This window comes from Canis lupus, chromosome 30, assembly GCF_003254725.2.
Source record: "Canis lupus dingo isolate Sandy chromosome 30, ASM325472v2, whole genome shotgun sequence".
Lineage (NCBI taxonomy): Eukaryota > Metazoa > Chordata > Mammalia > Carnivora > Canidae > Canis > Canis lupus.
Window position 1 is genome coordinate 22014842 of NC_064272.1, and position 20513 is coordinate 22035354.

General features: G+C 32.9%; 1 protein-coding gene across 16 annotated transcripts in view; it reads right to left on the reverse strand.

Annotated features, from left to right (window-relative positions):
• Window positions 1-20513, reverse strand: part of ZNF280D (zinc finger protein 280D) — a 294058-nt gene that overhangs the window by 16427 nt on the left and 257118 nt on the right. For 14 of the 16 annotated variants that reach the window (XR_003146134.3, XR_004810835.2, XM_025472692.3 and 11 more), the window contains one exon: window positions 8956-9001. Coding sequence is in view for 12 of the 16 variants with exons in the window: in XM_025472692.3 (XP_025328477.1) it covers window positions 8956-9001 (46 nt within the window). In the remaining 4 variants the exon portion in view is untranslated. Of the gene's footprint in view, window positions 1-8955; window positions 9002-11156; window positions 11186-20513 lie in introns of all 16 variants that reach the window. The other 2 variants (XR_007407479.1, XR_007407478.1) reach the window with 2 other exon arrangements.

Sequence of the window (20513 nt, forward strand, 5' to 3'; positions counted from 1 at the left end):
GTATTGTTTTAATGTTCTGATAACATTTTGTTAATTGATTAGCTAAATGCAGTTCTTAATTTAATTTTACAATTTGTTGATATTGTGATAAGCTATTCTCATGAAATTTCTATAAAACTTAGCTCATTAAGATATTTAAGAATGGAGTCAGTGGCTGCTTTTTGTAAATCAATGTAATTTATAGAAAATAACTTTTTCCAGTTTAAAAATTCAAAATCTGAGGACTTCATTAAATTTTTCATATATATATTTCAAATATGAAGCTAACACATTAATAATCTCAGTGTCTATTCAATAAGCACGCGTTCCCTATAAAAATCAATACTCTCACTCATTGATTTATACATTTCTAATTTATTTTAATCTAATTTTGAAATTCATGTGAATATTCACCTCTCTTGCTCAAGTTTTATATTCACTGAACACACTTTTAAAATTAGTTTCATTTGTTGTAAGCAAAGGGACAGGCCTTTTATTAAGCATGTAGTTTTATTTATGGTCATTTTTCTGATTGCAGAGTTTTATTAATTCTTGCTACTTTGTTCAAGATATCATCCCATACAGATAATTTGTGTAAAAATCTAATATATTTGTACCAAGAAGCTCTTGAGTCCAACATAATTTTGATATATCTTTTGATACATATTTTCTTATTTGATAAACATCTTTAATTTGTATGCAAAGTGTATCAAGTGCATTTAATCTTGATGCCTATATCTATATGTGATTTTAATTTTAGAATAGACAAGAATGTTCCATCTGCTTTTGAATTACCCCACTCCCAAAATACATATCCTTTCTACAATACTAAAAAAGATTAAAAAAAAAGATAATCATATTTGAATTCACAGATGAAGTATTTTATAATTATGAGCTGAGCAAGGCACAAATTTGGCATAATTGTTTCTTGGGAGAAATACTGGCTTATATGCCCTTGTATACATTTGCCAAATCTGCCCCATTATCATATCCCTGGCCAGGACAATTTTTAAATAATCTTTTTCTAACTTATCAAGTTTCATAAGCTTGACTATATCTACTTTTTCTTTAAAACAAAAACTGTTTTATTGAGATAAAATTGTCCAGTTTTTCCTTCCTTTTGTTTCAATCAAGTCAAATAAAACTCTCCCCTTACAATGATATCATTTTAATGTAAATATACCTAATCATCAGACACATTTATTCATAAGGAAATATATTACAAAGAATAAGAACATGTATTTTTTTATTCTCCATAGTATTTCAGATTTAACATGATTGCTAATATAGAATTACACATTTTTAAAACTTTACTAGACAAAACAGAATCCTTTTTAATGACTAGCTGTATGATTATAAGCTCCTATAAGTTCAAGTGAATGCAGAAACAATAGTTTCCCATGGTCCTCTAAGAGAGAAATAATTTTGTATAAAGCACACATTTAACATCACTGATACATATTTTATCACATTCTGTAAGACATCATCTATTAAACTATCAGTTTGAAGATATGTTTAAAAATACTTCCATTTTTAAAAAGCATTAAGCTGGAATAAGGAATTTCTGTAATTACAAATTCTTTTCAAATTTTTCTAATCCTTGAAAGAACTTTCTGAGCTGCAAAAAATTAATTATATTGTATTATTGCTAAAAAGTATATGCACAGGGAACAAAAGTAAGGATTCTTTGGAATAAATGAGCCAGTCACAATGGACCAACTCAATGTCAGACCTTTTTTTTTTTTAAAAAAAGATCCATTTTTTGAAAATTTTTGCTCACCATGTAAAACAGATACTCTAAAATCTTGTCCTTGGATAGGCCAATGCTCTATTAAGAACATTTTTATTATATTAGAAATAGATGGCCACAATGAAGAATTAAACTTATTTCAAAAGACACCTTATTTTCTTGCTCATACTTATAATCACTAGCTTCTGAGACTTTGAACATTTCCATTTTCTTTATCTTTTCTTCACAATGCAAAGAAAAGTTTTTAACTCTGAATTTCCTAGTAATTCTATTCTAATAGTGTCAATGTTAAAGACTTCATAATTTTCAGTAGCTGGAAAATTTTTCTAGCCTAACTTTTCTAGCCTAATTATAGTGTCCTATAATTCTCATTATTTTTTACTTGTATTTTTCATCTTCTGAACAATGTACTACTTGACTTCTTATACCATATTTGTTTTTAAAAATCTTTGGTATACATTTTCACTATATTTATTTTTAATTAATACATACAGTTAAACATAGTATTTAACAATCAAATAGGTGTACATAAATATTTGTACGAAAATTTTATGATTGCGAACAACAGAAAATTACATACCAGGAGAATCAGATAAATGCTTAAACAGAGGAATTTATCCCAAATCAAAGAACAAGATAAGGCCCAGCCAAAGATCTAAGTGAAAAGATGTAAGCAACATGTCTGATGGAGAATTTAAAGCAACAATCATTAGGATACTCACTGGGCTTGAGAAAAGAATAGAAGACATCAGAGAGACTCTTACCACACAGATAAAAGAGTTACAAAAGAATCAATCAGAGATGAAGACAATAAATGAGATTGGAAATAGGCTTGACGCAGGGAACAGCAGGCTAAAAGAAGTAGGGGGATGAATTAGTGACAAAGAAGGGGAAAAAATGGAAAATAATGAAGCTGAACGACAGAGAAAGAAGAATTATGGGAAATGAGAGCAGACTTAGGGAACATATATAGTAATTATGATAGCATAATAACATTAGTATTATAGGAGCCCCAAAAGAAGGAGAGAGAAAAAAGGGGCAGAAAATTTATTTGAGGAAATAATAGCTGAAAACTTCTAAATCTGGGGAAGGAAACAGACATCCACATGTAGGAAGCACAGAGAACTCCATCAAAATAAAGAAAAGCAGGCCAACACCAAGACACATTGTAACTAAATTTGCATAATATGGTAATAAAGAAAAAAATTGTAAAAGCAACTAAAGAAGTCCTTAACTTAGAAGGGGAAGATCCACAAGGCTAGCTGGAGATTTCTCAACAGAAGTTTGGTAAGACAGAAGGAAGTGGCATGATATACTCAAAGAGCTGAATGCAAAATATCTGCAGCCAAGAATACTCTATCCAGTAAGGCTATCATTCAAAATAGGAGGAAAGATAAAGGGATTCAAGACAAAAACTAAAGGAAATTGTGACCACTAATCCAGCCCTGCAAGACATACTAAAGGGGACTCTTTAAGTGAAAAGGAAAGACCAAAAGGGGCAAAGGCAACAGAGGGTCAGAGAAAATTTCCAGAAACAATGACAAAACAAGTAATCAATCCCATTTACAAATGCACCAAAAATAGTAACATACCTAGGAATAAACCTAACCAAGAGGTAAAAATCTGCACTCTGAAAACTATAAAACACCAGTGAAAGAAATTGAAAGAGGATACAAAGAAATGGAAAGACATGCCATGTTCATGGATTAGAAAAACAAATAGTTTTAAAATGTCTATACTACCCAAAGCAATCTCCACATTTAATGCAATCCCTATCAAATACCAACAGCATTTTTCACAGAACTAGAACAAACAATCCTAAATCTGTATGGAACCACAAAAGACACTGAAGAGCCAAAGCAATTTTGAAAAAGAGAAACAATGCTGGAGGCATTACAATTCTGAACTTCAAGTTAAACTACAAAGCTGTAGTTATCAAAACAGTGTGGTACTGGCACAAAAACAGATACAGATCAATGGAACAGAGTAGAAAGCCGAGGAATAAACCCACAACTATATGGTCAATTAATCTTCAACAAAGCAGGAAAGAATATCCACTGGTAAAAAGATAGTCTCTTCAACAAATCATGTTGGGAAAGCTGGACAGAAAGATGGAAAAGAATGAAACTGGACCACCTTAACATCACACACAAACATAAACTCAAAATGGATGAAAGACCTACATGTGAGACAGGAAACCATTAAAATCCTAGAGAACCTTTTTGACATTGGCCACAGCAACAAAAGCAAAAATAAACTATTAGGACTTCATCGAAATAAAAAACTTCTGCACAGCGAAGGAAAACAATCAACTAAACTAAAAGGCAACCTATGAAATGGAAGAAGATATTTGCAAATGACATATCTGATACAGATTAGCATCCAAAACTTATAAAGAACTTACGAAATTCAACACTCAAAAAATCAATAATCCAATTCGGAAATGGGCAGAAGACACGAAAAGACATTTTTCCAAAGAGGACATACAGATGGCCAGCAGACAAATGAAAAGATTCTCAACATCACTTATCATCAGGGAAATACAAATCAAAACTACCATGAGATTATCACCTCACATCTGTCTGAATGGCTAAAATCAACAACACAAGAAACAACAGGTGTGGCAAGGATGTGGAGAAAGGGGAATCTTGTACTGTTAGTGGGAAAGAAACTGGTGCAGCCACTCTGGAGAACAGTATGGAGTAAAAAGTTAAAAATAGAACTGCTCTACCATCCAACAACTGCACTACTAGGTATCTATCCAAAGAATACAAAATAGTAATTCAAAGGGATACATGTACACTGATGTTTATAGCAGCATTATCTATAGTAGACAAATAATGGCAAGAGCTCAAGTGTCATCGACTAATGAATAAAGAGGATTATATACATAAACAACATATATAATGGAGTATTACTCAGCCATGAAAAAGGATGAAATCTTGCAATTTGAAACAACATGGATGGCACTAGAGAGTATTTTGCTAAGCAAAATAAGGAAAGCAAAATAAGTCAGTCCAAGAAAGACAAATACCATATGATTTCACTCATATGGTGAAATGACCAAAGAGGAAAAAAAAAAAGAGAGGGGGAGGCAAACCAAGAAACAGATTCCTAATGAGACAGAACAAACTGATGGTTACCAGAGGGGAGGTGGGTGGAGGGATGGGCAAAACAGGTGATGGGGATTAGGGAGTGCACTTGCTGTGATGAGCACTCGGTGTTGTATGGAAGTGTTGAATCACTATCTTGTACACCTGAAACTAATATTACGCTATATGTTAACTAAGTGGAATTTAAATTAAAATTTAAGAAAAAAAAAAGGCATCTGTACCTGACTCCTCTCTATTACTCCCTACCTATGTTATAATGAAAGTACACTAATCCTGAAACTGGAGGGGATGATTCATGATATATATATATATATATATATATATATATATATATATATATATATATATATATACAGTTAGAGAACAGTAGCAATGGACTATTGTATTATATAGAATACACAGTAGCAGAACAGAGGCTATGTCAGAAGCCAGTAAATTATACAAATTCCAACTATAATCTAGTATATAAAAGGAATTAATTTTCAAAGAGAAAATGTAAAACTATAGAAATGAAAAAGACTGAGACCAGGAAAATATATAACACTGATTCTAACAAATGTATCTGATCAAAATCTTGAAGACTAACTCAAGCTATCCATCCTTGAAGTGGTATCCATATCAGAGGTGCAGCTAAAATAAATACCTGTATCTATTCGAAGTACTATCCATGTCACATATATTCCTGAAAGAAATACCTGGACCAAGATTGCTCTATGTGGCCTTCCAGTCAATACGGCTTCCTTTAACTCTGCTTGTAGCTTGCTAAATTTTTAGTGTAATGTTTTTTTCTTTTAACAAAAAATAAACAAGAAATTCGGCTTTTGTATGAAAGGTGGTTTCATTTGACACAGATGAAACAGGGCAATCAGAGGAAAGTAAGAGTTTGATGACTTATTCTAGTCAAGTATGAATGTATAAGAAAATAATCAATAGATGATGTGATGAAATTATGGATTTATAAATTTTCTTTGTTCATGCCTTTACATATTTGGAAAGAAGAGAAGTAAACCCTGTTGCCCCCAGGGAATGGTGACTAACTGTGGCTAGGGCATGAAGAAAAAATCCTACTCTCAAGACCCAGAACACAGAGCTGGATTAAGAGTGAGGCTAAACCAGAACAGAGAACATCACCCCATTCCCTACCACCCACCTCTAGGCTATCAAACACCAAATAACAAGCAACAACAGTACTGCTAGAAGAGAGGGAAGAGTGTGTATATATATATATATATACTAGAAGAGAGGGAAGAGTATATATATATATATATATATATATATATACACATAAGAGAGAGCGAGAGAGAGAGAGAGAGAGAAAGACATACTCTCTAAGGCTCAGTCTCACAGGGAGAGATAAAACTAAGTGTGAAACAAGAACACTGAGGGAAAAAACCTCCAGCAACATAACCCACCCTCAGCACAAAGAAATACTATAGGAATTGAACCTGGTAGTACACTGAGGGTAACCATAGCAACAAGAGCCAAAACTCAGATACTCAGATCAACTCATTGCTAGGTGAAACCAAATCACATAGTAATGATCTAACATAAGAAACAGTATGCCCATTTTCAGATATAAATATTATTTATCTCAGTCCTACAAATAATTTCTTGCTTTCAAACAAACATTATGCAACACACAAAAAAGCAAGGGGGCGGGGGGAATGGACTGTCAGGAGAACCAGACTCAGATATGACCCCGCTACTGGAACTATCAGACAGAAAGATTTAAATTACTATTATTAATATGTTAAATGCTTTGGTGAAAATAGGAGGACAACATGCATGACTACAATGGAAATTTTAACAGAGGGTCAGAAATAATAAGAATCAATGATCAAAGCAAATGCTAGGGGAGAAAAACCCCACAATGACAGGTACAAAAAATGCCTTTGATGGGCTCATCAGCAGACCTGACACAAATGAGAAAACAAATGGAAAACTGAAGATAGGTCAATAAATAGAAATTACCCAAACTAAAACAAAAAAAAGAATGTGTGGTAGGGTGGAGACTAAAACAGGGCATCTAAGAACGGGGACTAACATCAAATGGTATAGTATTTAGGAAAATGGAATCCCAAAAGTAGAAGATACAGGACAGCTCAGAGAACACCAATCATGATAAACACCCCAAATAAATAAACAAATAGATAAACATATAAACAAATGGATTAACAAATCAGACTTCAACACTCCATGCTCAAACTGATGAAAAATATAAAATATTGAGGACAACCAAAAAAATTTGACACTATATATATATATATATATATCAATCACACACATATATATATATAGAAGAAACAGATCAAAATTACAGTAAGACATTTTGTCAAAAAATATGCAAACCAAGAGACAATAAAATGACTTCTTTAAACTGCTGAAAGAAAATAAAGCTGTCAACCCAGAATTCTACATACACCAAAAAAAAAAAATCTTTCAAAATGAAAAACAAAGGTATTTTTAAATGAAAAGGGCATCAAGAATTAATTACCAGTAGATCTGGAACATAAAACATATCAAAGGAAGTTGTTTAGGCAAAAGGAATGTGATACTAGACAGAAATGGAGAGCTAATGAAGAAATGAAGAGCACTGGACATAGTAAAAACAAAGATGAATACAGTTATTTTTTAAAACTTTTAACTTCTTTAAAAATAACTATCTAAAGCAAAAACAGTAACATTGTATTCTTTCTTTATAACCTATATAAAAGTAAACTATATGACAATAGGAAAAAGAACCCACAAACTATTAACATCAAGAATGAATGAGAGAATTATCACTGCACTCCAAGACACTAAAAGATTAAAGAACAGTACAAACAATTCTATATGGACAAATTCAATATTAAAAACCACAAACTATCAAAACTCATTCAAGAATAATCCTATAACCAGGGCACCTGGGTGGCTCAGTCAGTTAAGCGTCTGCCTTCAGCTTGGATCATGATCTAGGGGTCCTGAGATTAAGTTCCGCATCAGGCTTCCTGTTCAGCAGGGAGTCTCTCTCCCCTCTCCGACTACCCCTCTCCTTCCCCCTCCCTCTCCTCCTGCTCTTGCTCTCTCTCAAATAAATAAATAAAATTCCTTATAAAAGAACAATCATATAACCAAAAATCCTGTATCTATTAAACTTTTTGTAGTTAAAAACCTTTCAAACGAAAGAAAACTTTCTGTGATGTAAAAGAAAGCTGCTTGGAAGAAGGTGGCTAATTCTGCCTAGATTTCTTTCTCTTCTTCACTGTTCAATATGGATATGCTGTTCAAAAGATAAATGCTGAACCTGCTTCACTTCAGTATACTCAGAAAGAGACCTGGAATATTTTGTAATATTTAAAAAAAAAAAAACCTGACATCAAGAAAACAAGTACTTGAGCAAAACTATTTCTACACACATCCATTAGACTGCCCAGTAAGTGACATTTATAGAATAACCCATGAGCATAATATTTAGAGGGCCTAAGAAGCTAAAACACATTTAATATATATTCAAAATATTTATTTTTTTTTACAAAGATTAATTTGAGAGAGAGTATGTGTGTGCATGCACACACATAGGCACATGCAAGTTGGGGGAGGGGCAGAGGGAGAAAATCTTAAGCAGACTTTCTCCTGAGTAGGAGCTCCACAAGGGGCTCAGTCTCATGACCCATGAGATCATGACCTGAGCTGAAACCAAGAGTCAGATGCTTAACCAACTAAGCCACCCAAGGCCCCTGAAATATTTCTATTTTAAGTATTAGTTAAATCTTTCTAAAGTCTCAGAAAATAAAATAATGTGGAAAGACTAATTTTCCAATGTGTCAACTGTTTGACATTTTATTGATTTCAGGATTTTTAAATGATAAATTTATCTCCATTAACTCATTAGTTGAACCAAATAACAGGTAAGCAAAATATATGATGCTTTTGTAAAATAAAAAACACCTCAAAATTTTGCTTAGGGTTATATGTTTTTATATCTAATGACAAAAACTAATCTCAATTTTTTTCCTGATAACATGCCAATAATTGTCACTGAGGTTTACACAATGAATTGAAATGTTTTAAAAATTATACGAACAATACTTTCAACTACATAAGCCTTTAAGGTACAAGTAAAACAAAATTTACCTCAGACACAGGTTCTTGTTCCTTAGTGGGAGCTTCATTTTTTAATCTTGAAAACAAAATAGGTATTGAATACTTTACTTTATATTTAGGAAAATACGAAACAGTTCTTTTCTGTATGCTTAAATAATTAAAATGTAAATTTAAACTAACATAGATTTGTAAATACCCTCTATAAATATTTTAAAGGAAAAATAAAATGCATTAAAATAAACAGTAGATTCAATAAATGTGCTAAAGAAGTTAATAGAGGCATGTATTTCCTTCTTTTCTAAAAACAAGAGCACTTAAGAAATTTTCTCTATGTTAAATACAATTATAACTAAAAGACATAATACATTAGTAACACAGTCTCAAAAAAAGAATGATTCTTTAAAAAATAAAAGCAGGTTATATGATTAATATATATAATATGCATAAGTATTTATTATTATGGGGCTTAAAAAGTGAGAAAAGAAATTTTATCTCTTGTGAAATTCAATATAATGCTATTTCTATATTTATTATAATTAAGGTGGTAAAATCACAGAAATAATTTAGAATTCTGAAGGATATAGTCTCTTAGGAACCTTCATAAGCACTGCTCAAATATTAACTACAGATTTTTTAAACTGTTTCTAAAGATAAAAAAACAAATGGTAACTTATTACAACATTAAAAAAGGCATATGCCATGTATAAAATCTTTTTAAAATAGTTTCATATAAAAGCTAGCTTGCACAAAAGATCTTTTAGAAACTGCTGATAACTAAACATTATTTCCTGATATATATTAAACTCAATTTTAAACTAAGTGCCTACCTGATCTGAAATGCCATTAATAGTTAAGTGATTCATTACTTTATGAAGGCTTATAGCTATACTTAAAGATTAATATATTTAACATAAGCAACAAGTATATTGACTTAAATTTCATGTACAAAAATGACATATAGTAGGATAGAAACGTCAACTATCCTAAAAGCTACTCTCTAGTTAGTCAATGAAATTTCTTTTTTTTTTTTTTTTTTTTTTTTTTTAGTCAATGAAATTTCTGAGGGCACACTGAAAAAATTAGGTCTATAAATGCTAATGCTTTACTAGATATTAATAATAACTCATGTAAAATTATTTATCTATATTTTAGTTATTACATGAAATTGCAAACAATTTAAAATGGAGTGTGTCCTTTTTTGTTCTTTTATTATATTGGTAATGTACTACAATAATTTACAACCAATTTACCAAACAAATTTAAATGAATAAAATTTGCAGAAATGTTGACAAAATGCATTAATGTCGATCATTTTGGGGGTTAAAGATTTTATAATTCTTTAAAGTGTTTAATTGTGAACAACAAAATTCATAAAGATGAAATTTCACATGTTTAGTCTTTAATGATTTATACAGGAAAATGAGTCTTACAAATAACATGTAGAAAGTCATAAGAAAACATGAAAAATTAGTGTGAAGAAACAAAGTAGATACTGGCTTATAAAATTTTGAAATGAATTTGTATATTACAACTACTTTTTATTTCCCATCAGTTAATAATTTTAAACTCAGTTTGAAAAAGTGAAACAAACTGGTCATAAATAAGTTTAAAAAATATTTTATAAAATAATTTCCCTCTCAGTATACTGTTGAAAATATTATCAAAGATCAATCTTACATTCTTACAAAAAGAAATTACCATGCTAATCATTTTTATATGGCTGTTCTAATAAACTGATTTTATGCAACAATTAAAATGAAAGCTATCCTGTATGTTTTACTATTTCTGCTGATATTTCAATTAGAGAAACTCAGTCCTCTATCTCTGCAAGAAAGACTGGTTACAGAGTTTTTATTACCCTTCATCTTACTGGCTAAGAAACTGGTAGATGAGAACAAAATAAGTCACTGAAATAATTAGCACTGAAGGGCCTATGATCCCAATCTTATTTTGTGGCTTTAACCATACTAGTATTCTTTTTTTGGAGCAGAATTATAATAATGAATAAACTATTTAAGAAAACAAATATTAAAAAAATTCAAAGCACACTATGTAAAATCTCCTGAGAGAAAGAGTTTCTCTGAATTATCAATCAATCACTAAAATGTACACTACATTTTTGTAACTACAAAAGCATACTTTAAGGTTAATAAATTAAAACAAAAAGATGAACAAATTTTAACTACTAACACATCATTAACACTATTGGGAAAGACAAAAAGTGTTCTTACCTGTAATTCTTATTCATTAAAGATACCTGCTGAAATAGTCATCATTTGAGATATTTAATTGCTTGGTTAGAAGACAGTGAAATTTGCTAAGCTCAAAGTTCTGAGCTAAAGATCTGCTATTAATTAGTTACACTTTTCACCTATGAATGTTGCAATAATTTTTTATAGAAAAATGTAGTACATTTAAAGCAAACACTAAAATTTCAGTGTAAAGAGAACAGAAAGATTGATGTTCAATTTCAAAATGATTATTGCAGATAAATTATTTTTTTTCTGTAGGTGAACCTGCTGAAACAGATCTTTTTGATAAAAGATAAAGGACAATTTGATAAAGGACAATTTTTTCCCTCTAAAGTTTAAAATAAAATAAAATAAATGTCCCTTCTTGCATTTTTCTGCAGGTCACATAACTAATCCATGGCTACATGTAAAATAGATATTTTGGGTCAATTAAATTATTGTGTTCTTTTGAGGTTTTATTCATACTATATTCTACCATGGGGTATAGGGAAAAGCTATAAAGGGAAAATAGTTCAGATTCATTTCAGCCAGGCCATATTCTTTCCTTCAAATAATATTTAAAAGACCAAAATTTCAATGCTGATTTTTAAAATACAATCTTCAATTTAACAATATTTGTAAGCATACTAAAAAAGCTGAAAAGAAGTTGTATAAACCATCGGAAATCCAATCAGTTCCTAAGATCTTCCACTTAGACATTCAAGATTAAATTTAAGGTAGTAGTCATCAGACTAATAAATTGTAAAACACCTAGTGTACCATTTCTGATCATTTGTTCTGAGAAGTGTTAACAGATAATGTGGAAAGGGTAACTGAGCTAAGCATTTACTGGGCTGTACACACATCAGGTACTGTGCTAAGAGTTCTAGTCCAAAGTAAAGACATAGTCCCTCTTATCAAGGAGTTCATCATCAAGGAAACATATTGAAGCAAATGTTTATGGAACTGTGAAGTGTTGCAAAAGAGACATCTATATGATGGATTGGCTATACAAAGGACTGAGCCACTACAAAAGGGAAAGACACAGGAAGCAGTGAAGATACTATAGTAAACTTGGTTTTGCAGAAAGAGCAGGAGTTAGCAAAGCAGGGGACGAGGATTTGAGAAAGAACAAAAGCAAAGAATTATGAAATAAGACAACAATGATATGAAAACCTGAGTGGTCTAAATGACTGTAATGCAGGGAACAAAGAGTAGTCAAAAATGCAACTGAAGAGATAGCAAGGGCAACTTCAGGAAAGATCTTGATTGCCAGGATAGAGTGCTTATGCTAAGAACTTTAAGGCTAACAGGAAAGTATGATTAAATTTGTGCATCTGAAAAAGAAAGGGTAGTATTAGAAGAGGATAGGCTGTACTCAGGAAGTCCAGAGAAGATATAGTCAATGACTGTCTCAAGTAAAGCAGAAGCAGTTTTAGTGGAGAAGAGGAAGGTTTAGGGAGATGATAAGGTAAAACCAATAGAGTAGAAGTACCAACTGGACAAAGAACACTCAAATAGAAATATTTATTACTCAGACCTGCACACTCTTATTTACCTCATCCTTAATGAAAAAATCCAACCATCACTTCTGAACAGATAACCCCAGAGTCATTATCTAGAGCTCTACCCCTCCATTTTTATTACTATTTATTTCAATCAATTCAATTCAGAAATATTACAGTATATTAGATTTAGACTTGAGTCCTAAGAGATTGTCTAACTGCCCTCATCTTGTAGATGAGAAAAATCTGAGGCCTAAAAATGCTGAAGTAATAAGCCCATTAAACAACAGAACCAGGATTAAAAGTGATGGTTCTACTTCAAATTTCCACTGCATTGCTTTACAGCCAATTCCTTTCCTGTGAATCAGGCTCCCTTACAATCATGCCAGGAAAAGTGAAAAGGCTTAACTGATTAGTCTGCTTCTGGATGTTTTCCACTCTCAAACATGCTCAGTATCATTGCCAAATTAATCTTATTAATAGACCAATTCATGCCATTGTTTGCTGAAAATGTCCTATTGCCCATACATCATAGACCTATGGCTCTAAGACTGGGAAGTTAGATTCTGGTCCCAATGCTACAGGTGTGTCAGTTGCCACCTACGCTCCTGTGAAAACACATTGAAGCTCAGTCCCATCTAGTTCCTCAGCCAATTATAACAAGATAGGAAGTATATTTGTAATCACAAGTACAACCAGAGCAGCAATAGAGTATGTATTAGTTTGGTCTCCGAAAACAAACTGCCATAATTTAAATTGAAGCTCTCCACTTGAAAGCTATGTGACAATGAGCAAATTACTTATCTGTACCTCAGCTGACTTAATATCCATTAATTGGGACAATAACAGCAGGTATCTCATTAGTTTGTGAGATTTAAATTAATAAATATAAAACACTTAAAAGAACGTCTGGCACATTACATGTGTTCAATAAAAGTTATTATTGACATGAGTAGAGGTGGGAGTCAACCTTACTGTCCAGAATTTTTCTTGAGAGTGTACTACACAGCCTCTTAAAGCTTATTACCGCTTAAATATCTTCCATATTTTGAGATTTTCCTGCAATTACTTTCCCCAACTCCCAAACTGAATCCAATAGACATTAGTTTGATTGGGGCCTACTCCTGTTAGGACCAGCCCTATTTGCTCTCCTAAAAAATTATATACTCATTTCTGAATGCTTAGGTATGATCTAAAGTTAGGCAAGATAGAGTTTTAAAAAAAATCATTCTAGATAGATAGAAGAAAGAACTAATTTGAGGTAGGAAATTGAGAGAAACAGAAATATTTGTGCGTGAGAATGTTAAGCAGAAGAAATAAGACCATCAGAGGAGGCAGAAGATTTTGATGCCACACTAGGGTTCTATTTTGTTATTTTGTTGGCAATATTGAATTAAGCCCCAGATATTTAATTTATAATATACAAGCAACTACTATCATGACCAGAAGACTGAAAAAATGGTAGTTAACCTTAGAATTACTGGCAGAAGTTTGTCCAGTTTGCCCTAAATGAATAGACAGACATTTTTCCAAAGCAGACCTACAGATGGCAAACAGTCACATAAAAAGATGCTCATTGGGATGCCTGGGTGGCTCACCAGCTGGGTGCCTGCCTTCGGCTCAGGTTGTGATCCTGGGATCCAGGATGGAGTCCCACATCAGGCTCCCCGCAAGGAGCCTGCTTCTCTCTCTGCTTGTGTCTCTGCCTCTCTCTCTCAGTCTGTGTCTCTCATGAATAAATAAATAAATAAATCTTTTTAAAAAATGCTCATTATCACTCATCAGGGCAATGCAAATCAAAACCTCAATGAGCTATCTCCGTAACACCTGTCCTAATGGCTAAAATAAAAAAGACAAGAAAGAATACAATCGACAGTACTGATGTGCAGAAAAAGGGACCCTTGTACACTGTTGGTGGGAATGTAAATTGGCACAACCACTGTGGAAAACAGTATGGTGGTTCCTCAAAATATTAAAAATAGAATTATCACATGATCCAACAATTCCACTACTGGCTATTTACCCAAAGAAAACAAAAACATTAATTTGAAAAGATATATGCACTCCTATGTTCACTAGGCATAATTTCCAACAGCCAAGATATGGAAGCAAACCTAGTATCCATCAATATAGAATGGATAATGAAGAGGTTAATATATACATATATATATACACACACACACACACACACAACTTGTACATATATTTACATATACATATGTGTGTATGTATAGTAGAATACTACACAGCCATAAAGAAGGATGAGATTTTGCCATTTGTGACAACAGATGAACCTAGAGGGTATCACACTAAGTGAATTAAGTCAGAGAAAGACAAATACTGTATGATGTCACTCATACATGGAATCTAAAAAACAAATGAATAAACAAACTAGCAAAAAGCAGAATCAGACCTATACAGGGAACAAACTAATGGTTGCCAGAGGGGGAACTGGATGGGGAATGGGCAAAAAATGGGTGAAGGGGAGTGGGAAATCCAGGCTTCGAGTTTTAGAATGAGTAAGTCATAGAAATAAAAGGCAGAGCATAGAGAATACAGTCAATGATGTTGCAACAATGTCGTACAGTGACAGGTGGTAGCTACACTTGCGGTGAGCATATCATTAACAGAGAAGTTGAATCACCATATATTGTACACCTGAAACTAATGTAACATTGTCAGATATACTCAAATTTTTATTTATTTATTCATTTATTTAGTTAGTTAGTTATTTAGTTAGTTAGTTTAGTTTAGTTTAGTTTAGTTTAGTTTAGAGAAGAAAACAAACCCAGGGCACCTGGGTGGCTCAGTCAGTTAAGCATCTGCCTTGGGCTCAGATCATGATCCCAGGGTTCTGGGATTGAGCCCCACACTAGGCTCACTGCTCAGTGGGAGTCTGCTTCTCCTTCTGCCCTTCTTCCCACTCCTGATTGTACTCTTTTGCAAAAAAACAAAAACAAAAACAAAACTTTTTAAAAAGGAAGGAAATAAGCCCTAAATAAATTCTGTATATTTCACAGATTAGATCAGTTTCCTTTTTTTCCTGATAAGTCAAATATATTTAATGAAGACACTGACCATTTTGAATACTTAAGATTCTCCAACTTAAATATGTCCAGAATAAATAATTCCTCCAAATAATTTCAGAATTTCATAGGGAAATAATGGAATGACTTATCTATTCTTCAATGATCATAGTATTCAATGAAAGTAAATATTTTAAAAGATAAATAGTATTCTTAAGCATAAAATTTATTTAAAAGATGCCATTCTCCTTCTAAAAGAGTTTACTTAGTGCTTGCCTTTATGAAAGATAATTAATGACTTACTGGTATAGATTAGAGTGGTATAATAGTGATATTTCTACTTTGGAACAAGTCCAGATTCTCTATTGGTATAAGCATTTCACATAATGTCATATACATATGGTATTAGTGGTTTAACTGATTGTGAAATCAGTTTACAATGTAGCCCTGTGAAGATATGGATTCAGTATTTACAATTCTCACTGCCTTATTCTGTAATTACTCTGATGGCATGAACTACATCTTACTCATATTTCCATTTCCAGCATTTGATACAGAGTCTTGCACACAGAAGCCAAGAAATCAATGTTCTGGGTCAAGGGATATATGAAAGGGTTATTTATATTATACTATTAAAGAGCCATGCAGTTACAACTGGTGCTAAGTATAAAACTCAGTAGCCATTCTGAAATAAGAGGAACTCAGTTTCAAGGAAAGTCAGTTTTCTGTTTTCATTTCTTCCTAGTATATTTTAAATTAAGGGTATTTATTTTTTAATTTGTTTTTTAAAGATTTATTTATTCCTGAGACACAGAGACATATGCAGAGAGAGAAGCAGGCTCCCCATGGGGAGCCTGATGCGGGACTCGATCCCAGGACCTTGGGATCACAACCTGAGCCAAATGCAAATGCTCAACTGCTGAGCCACCCAGGTGTCCCTAAATTAGGGGTATTTAAAAAAATATAATAAAAATTTTTATCTGTAAAATATTCTACATTTCTTAAATCTTCTAAACAATAGTGTAAAGATTACTATTTTAGAGAGCACATGCACACATGCAAGTGATGGGAGTGCAGACGGAGAGGAAGAGAAGGAATCTTAAGCAGGCTCCATGCCCAGTGTAGAGCCTGATGTGGGGGCTCAATCTCACCATCCTGAGATCATGACCTCAGCCAAAATCAAGAGGTAGGAGCTTAACTGACAGCAACCCAAGTGTCCCAAGATTATTTTTAATTTCATTTTACAAATGAAGAAACTGAAGTAATCTGAACATAAATTTAGTAAGAGAGATGAATCTTGAACTCTGATATTCTGACGTTAGCCAGTGTCCTTCCATTGTACTTTGCCTAGAACAAACTTTGAGGTAACTGAGAGAACTAAATCAACTTTTAAAATCACTTTCAAATTGTGGCTTTTAGGATGTTTGATTTAATCAGTAAAAGAGATAACTGGTTAAGTACTCCAGTTTTCCAAGTTTGAGGTTTTTTTGGATTTACTATAGACTCATACTCTCAAGATATGTTAGAGGGAAATAACTTTCTAATCTGAACTTTTTGTCAAGAAAATTAACCTTGCGTAGGGATAGATGGAACCTACCTCAACATCATAAAGGCCATATGTGAAAGATCCAAAGCTAATATCATCCTCATCCTCAATGGGGGAAAACTGAGAGCCTTTCCCTTAGAGTCAGGAACAAGACAAAGATGTCCATTCTCATGACTACTATTTAACAGAGTACTGGAATTCTCAGCCTGAACAATCAGACAAAAAAAAAAAAAAAAGATAGAAAGCATCCAAACCAGCAAGGAAGAAGTCAAACTTTCACTATTTACAGACAATATGATACTCAATGTAGAAAACCTCAAAGACTCCACCAAAAAAATTGCTAGAACAAAAAATGAATTCCACAAAGTCACAGGATGTAAAACCACCATGAAGAAATTTGTTGCATTCTTTTTTTTTTTTTTTTTTTTTTAATTTGTTGCATTCTTATACACCAATAACGTAGCAGAAAAAACAAACAAACAAACAAACAAACCCCAAGGAATCAATCCCATTTGCAAATGCACCAAAAACCATAAGATGGCTAGTAATAAATCTAACTAAAAGAGGTAAAAGATCTGTACTCGGAAAACTATGGAACACTTAGGAAAGAAACTGAAATGACATAAAGAAATGGAAAAACATACCATGCTCATGAATTAGAAAAACAAATACTGTTAAAATGTCTATACTACCAAAGCAATCTACACATTTAATGCAATCCCTATCAAAATACTGATAGTATCTTTCACAGAGCTAGAACAAATAATCCTAAAATTTGTATGGAACCATAAAAGACCCTGAACATCCCAAACAATCTTGAAAAAGAAAAGCAAAGCTGGAGGCATCACAATTCCAGACTTCAAGCTCTATTACAAAGCTGTAGTCATCAAGACAGTATGGTACTGGCACAAAAACAGACACATAGATCAATGGAACAGAATAGAAAATGCAGAAATGGACCCACAACTAAATGGTCAATTCATCTCAGACAAAGCAGGAAAGAATATCCAATGGAAAAAACATTTCTTCAACACATTTTTCTTCAACAAATGACAGCAAGCTGCAGAAGAATGAAACTGGACCACTTTGTTATACCATACATAAAAACAAATTCAAAACCTACATGTGAGACAGGGAATCATTAAAATCCTATAGGAAAACACAGGCAGCAACCTCTTTGACCTTGGCTGCAGCAACTTCTCACTTGACACACTGTAGGAGGCAAGCAAAAACGAACTATTGGGACTTCACCTAAACAGCCTCTGCACAGCAAAAAAAAAAAAAAAAAAAAAAAAAAACAATCAACAAAACTAAAGGCAACTTTTAGAAAGGGAGAAGGTATTTGTAAATGACATACCTGATAAAGGGTTAGTATCTAAAATCTGTAAAGAACTTATCAAACTCAACACCCAAGAAATCAAATAATCCAATTAAGATATAGGCAGAAGACACAAATAAAAATTCTTCCAAAGACGACATTCAGATGGCCAACAGACACACAAAAAGATGCTCAACATCATTCATCATTAGGGAAATACAAATTAAAGCCAAGATGAGATATCACCTCACATCTGTCATAATGGCTAAAATCAACATAACAAGAAACAAGAGATGTTGGTGAGCATGCAGAAAAAGGGAAACCCTTTTACACTGTTGGCAGGAATGCAAATTGGTGCAACCACTCTGGAGAACAGTATGCAGGTTCCTTAAAAATTAAAAAATAGAACTACTCTATGATCCAGCAATTACACTAGTAGGTATTTACCCAAAGGATAAAAAAATACAGACTCAAAGGGGTACACACATCCTGATGTTTATAGCAGCATTATCAACAATAGCCAAACTACAGAGGGTGCCCAAATGTCCATCAGCTGACAAATGGATAAAGAAGGTGGATATATATATACAATGGACTATTACTTGGTCATGAAAAAGAACACAATCTTGCAATTTGCAACAATATGGATGGAGCTAGAGTATATTATACTAAGTGAAATAAGTTAGTCAGACAAAGACAAATACCATATGATTTCAATCATGTGGGATGTAAGAATGAAAAAGATGAACAAATGGGAAGGGGGAAAATGAAGAGAGGGAAACAAACCATATGAGACTCTTTAACAGTAGAGAACAATATGAGGGTGGAGGGAGGGAGAGAGGAGGGGGATGGGCTAGATGGGTGATGGGTATTAGAGAGGGCACTTGTGATGAGTGCTGGGTGTTGATCAATCATACAACGCTATTCCTGAAATCAATACTGCACTGTATGTTAACTAAAATTTAAATATTTTTTTTAAGAAAAAGGAAATTAACCTTGCAAAACCTAAATTTTACTTTTATTAGATGTTACAATTAATATACCCAGATAGATAGACTGGAGAAGACAGGAAGAAGAAAATAGCAATAAGAGATAAACAAATAGAAAAGTACAATTCCATGATTGAATTAGGATATAACATCTGAGAAATGCAATTTTAAAAATCATTTCAAAGGTCTACAAAAGAACAGCCACTTTACTACTGCTAATCGGCATAGTTACACACTTCCGTAAGCCTAGTAATATTGAATAAGTAGCCAGGAAATGAATGCCTGGTAATAATTTTAAAAATTTATTTTTTAAGAGGGGATTCTATAAACTCAACGGGAATGTCTTCCTTCTCGAGAATTACGTACTAGCATTTACAAGGGTATTGTTTCATAGTTTGTAGACCAGAAGAGTCAGCTACACTCAATCTGACATTGGAGAATTTTACCAGATGGGACTGAAGCACTGCAGTGAAATGCCATCCACCCAGCAGTCTGCAGGAATGTACTGTGTGATGTGTGAACTATAAGCCAAAATTACAAATTACAGTGCAGATGGATTGCACTAAAACTCTCAATGATGAAAAGATGCCACTGATAGGCAGTTCCCAGGGTCTTCTGTCATTAGTAGTAGCAGTAATTACAATATTAGCAGTAACAGCAGTAAGAGCCATTACAGTAGTAGTAGTAGTAACAACATGCATTTATTAACTACTTTTTGTTAGGCCACTGCTAAATAATCTTAATATTTAACTAAGTAATTCAATTATTTAATAATTTAACTAATTTAATTTCCATACCTTATCTTTATTTCTTATAACCACCCCGCAAGGACTTACAACAGATCTTTACTGATGTGGAAGCTGAGACTCAACAAGCTGGTTAGACAGCCAACCAGGATTTAAACCTAGGGCTACCTTATTTCATAGCTGCACTCCTTCCATAACACTATACTTTGCAGCAGTATGGAGACAGA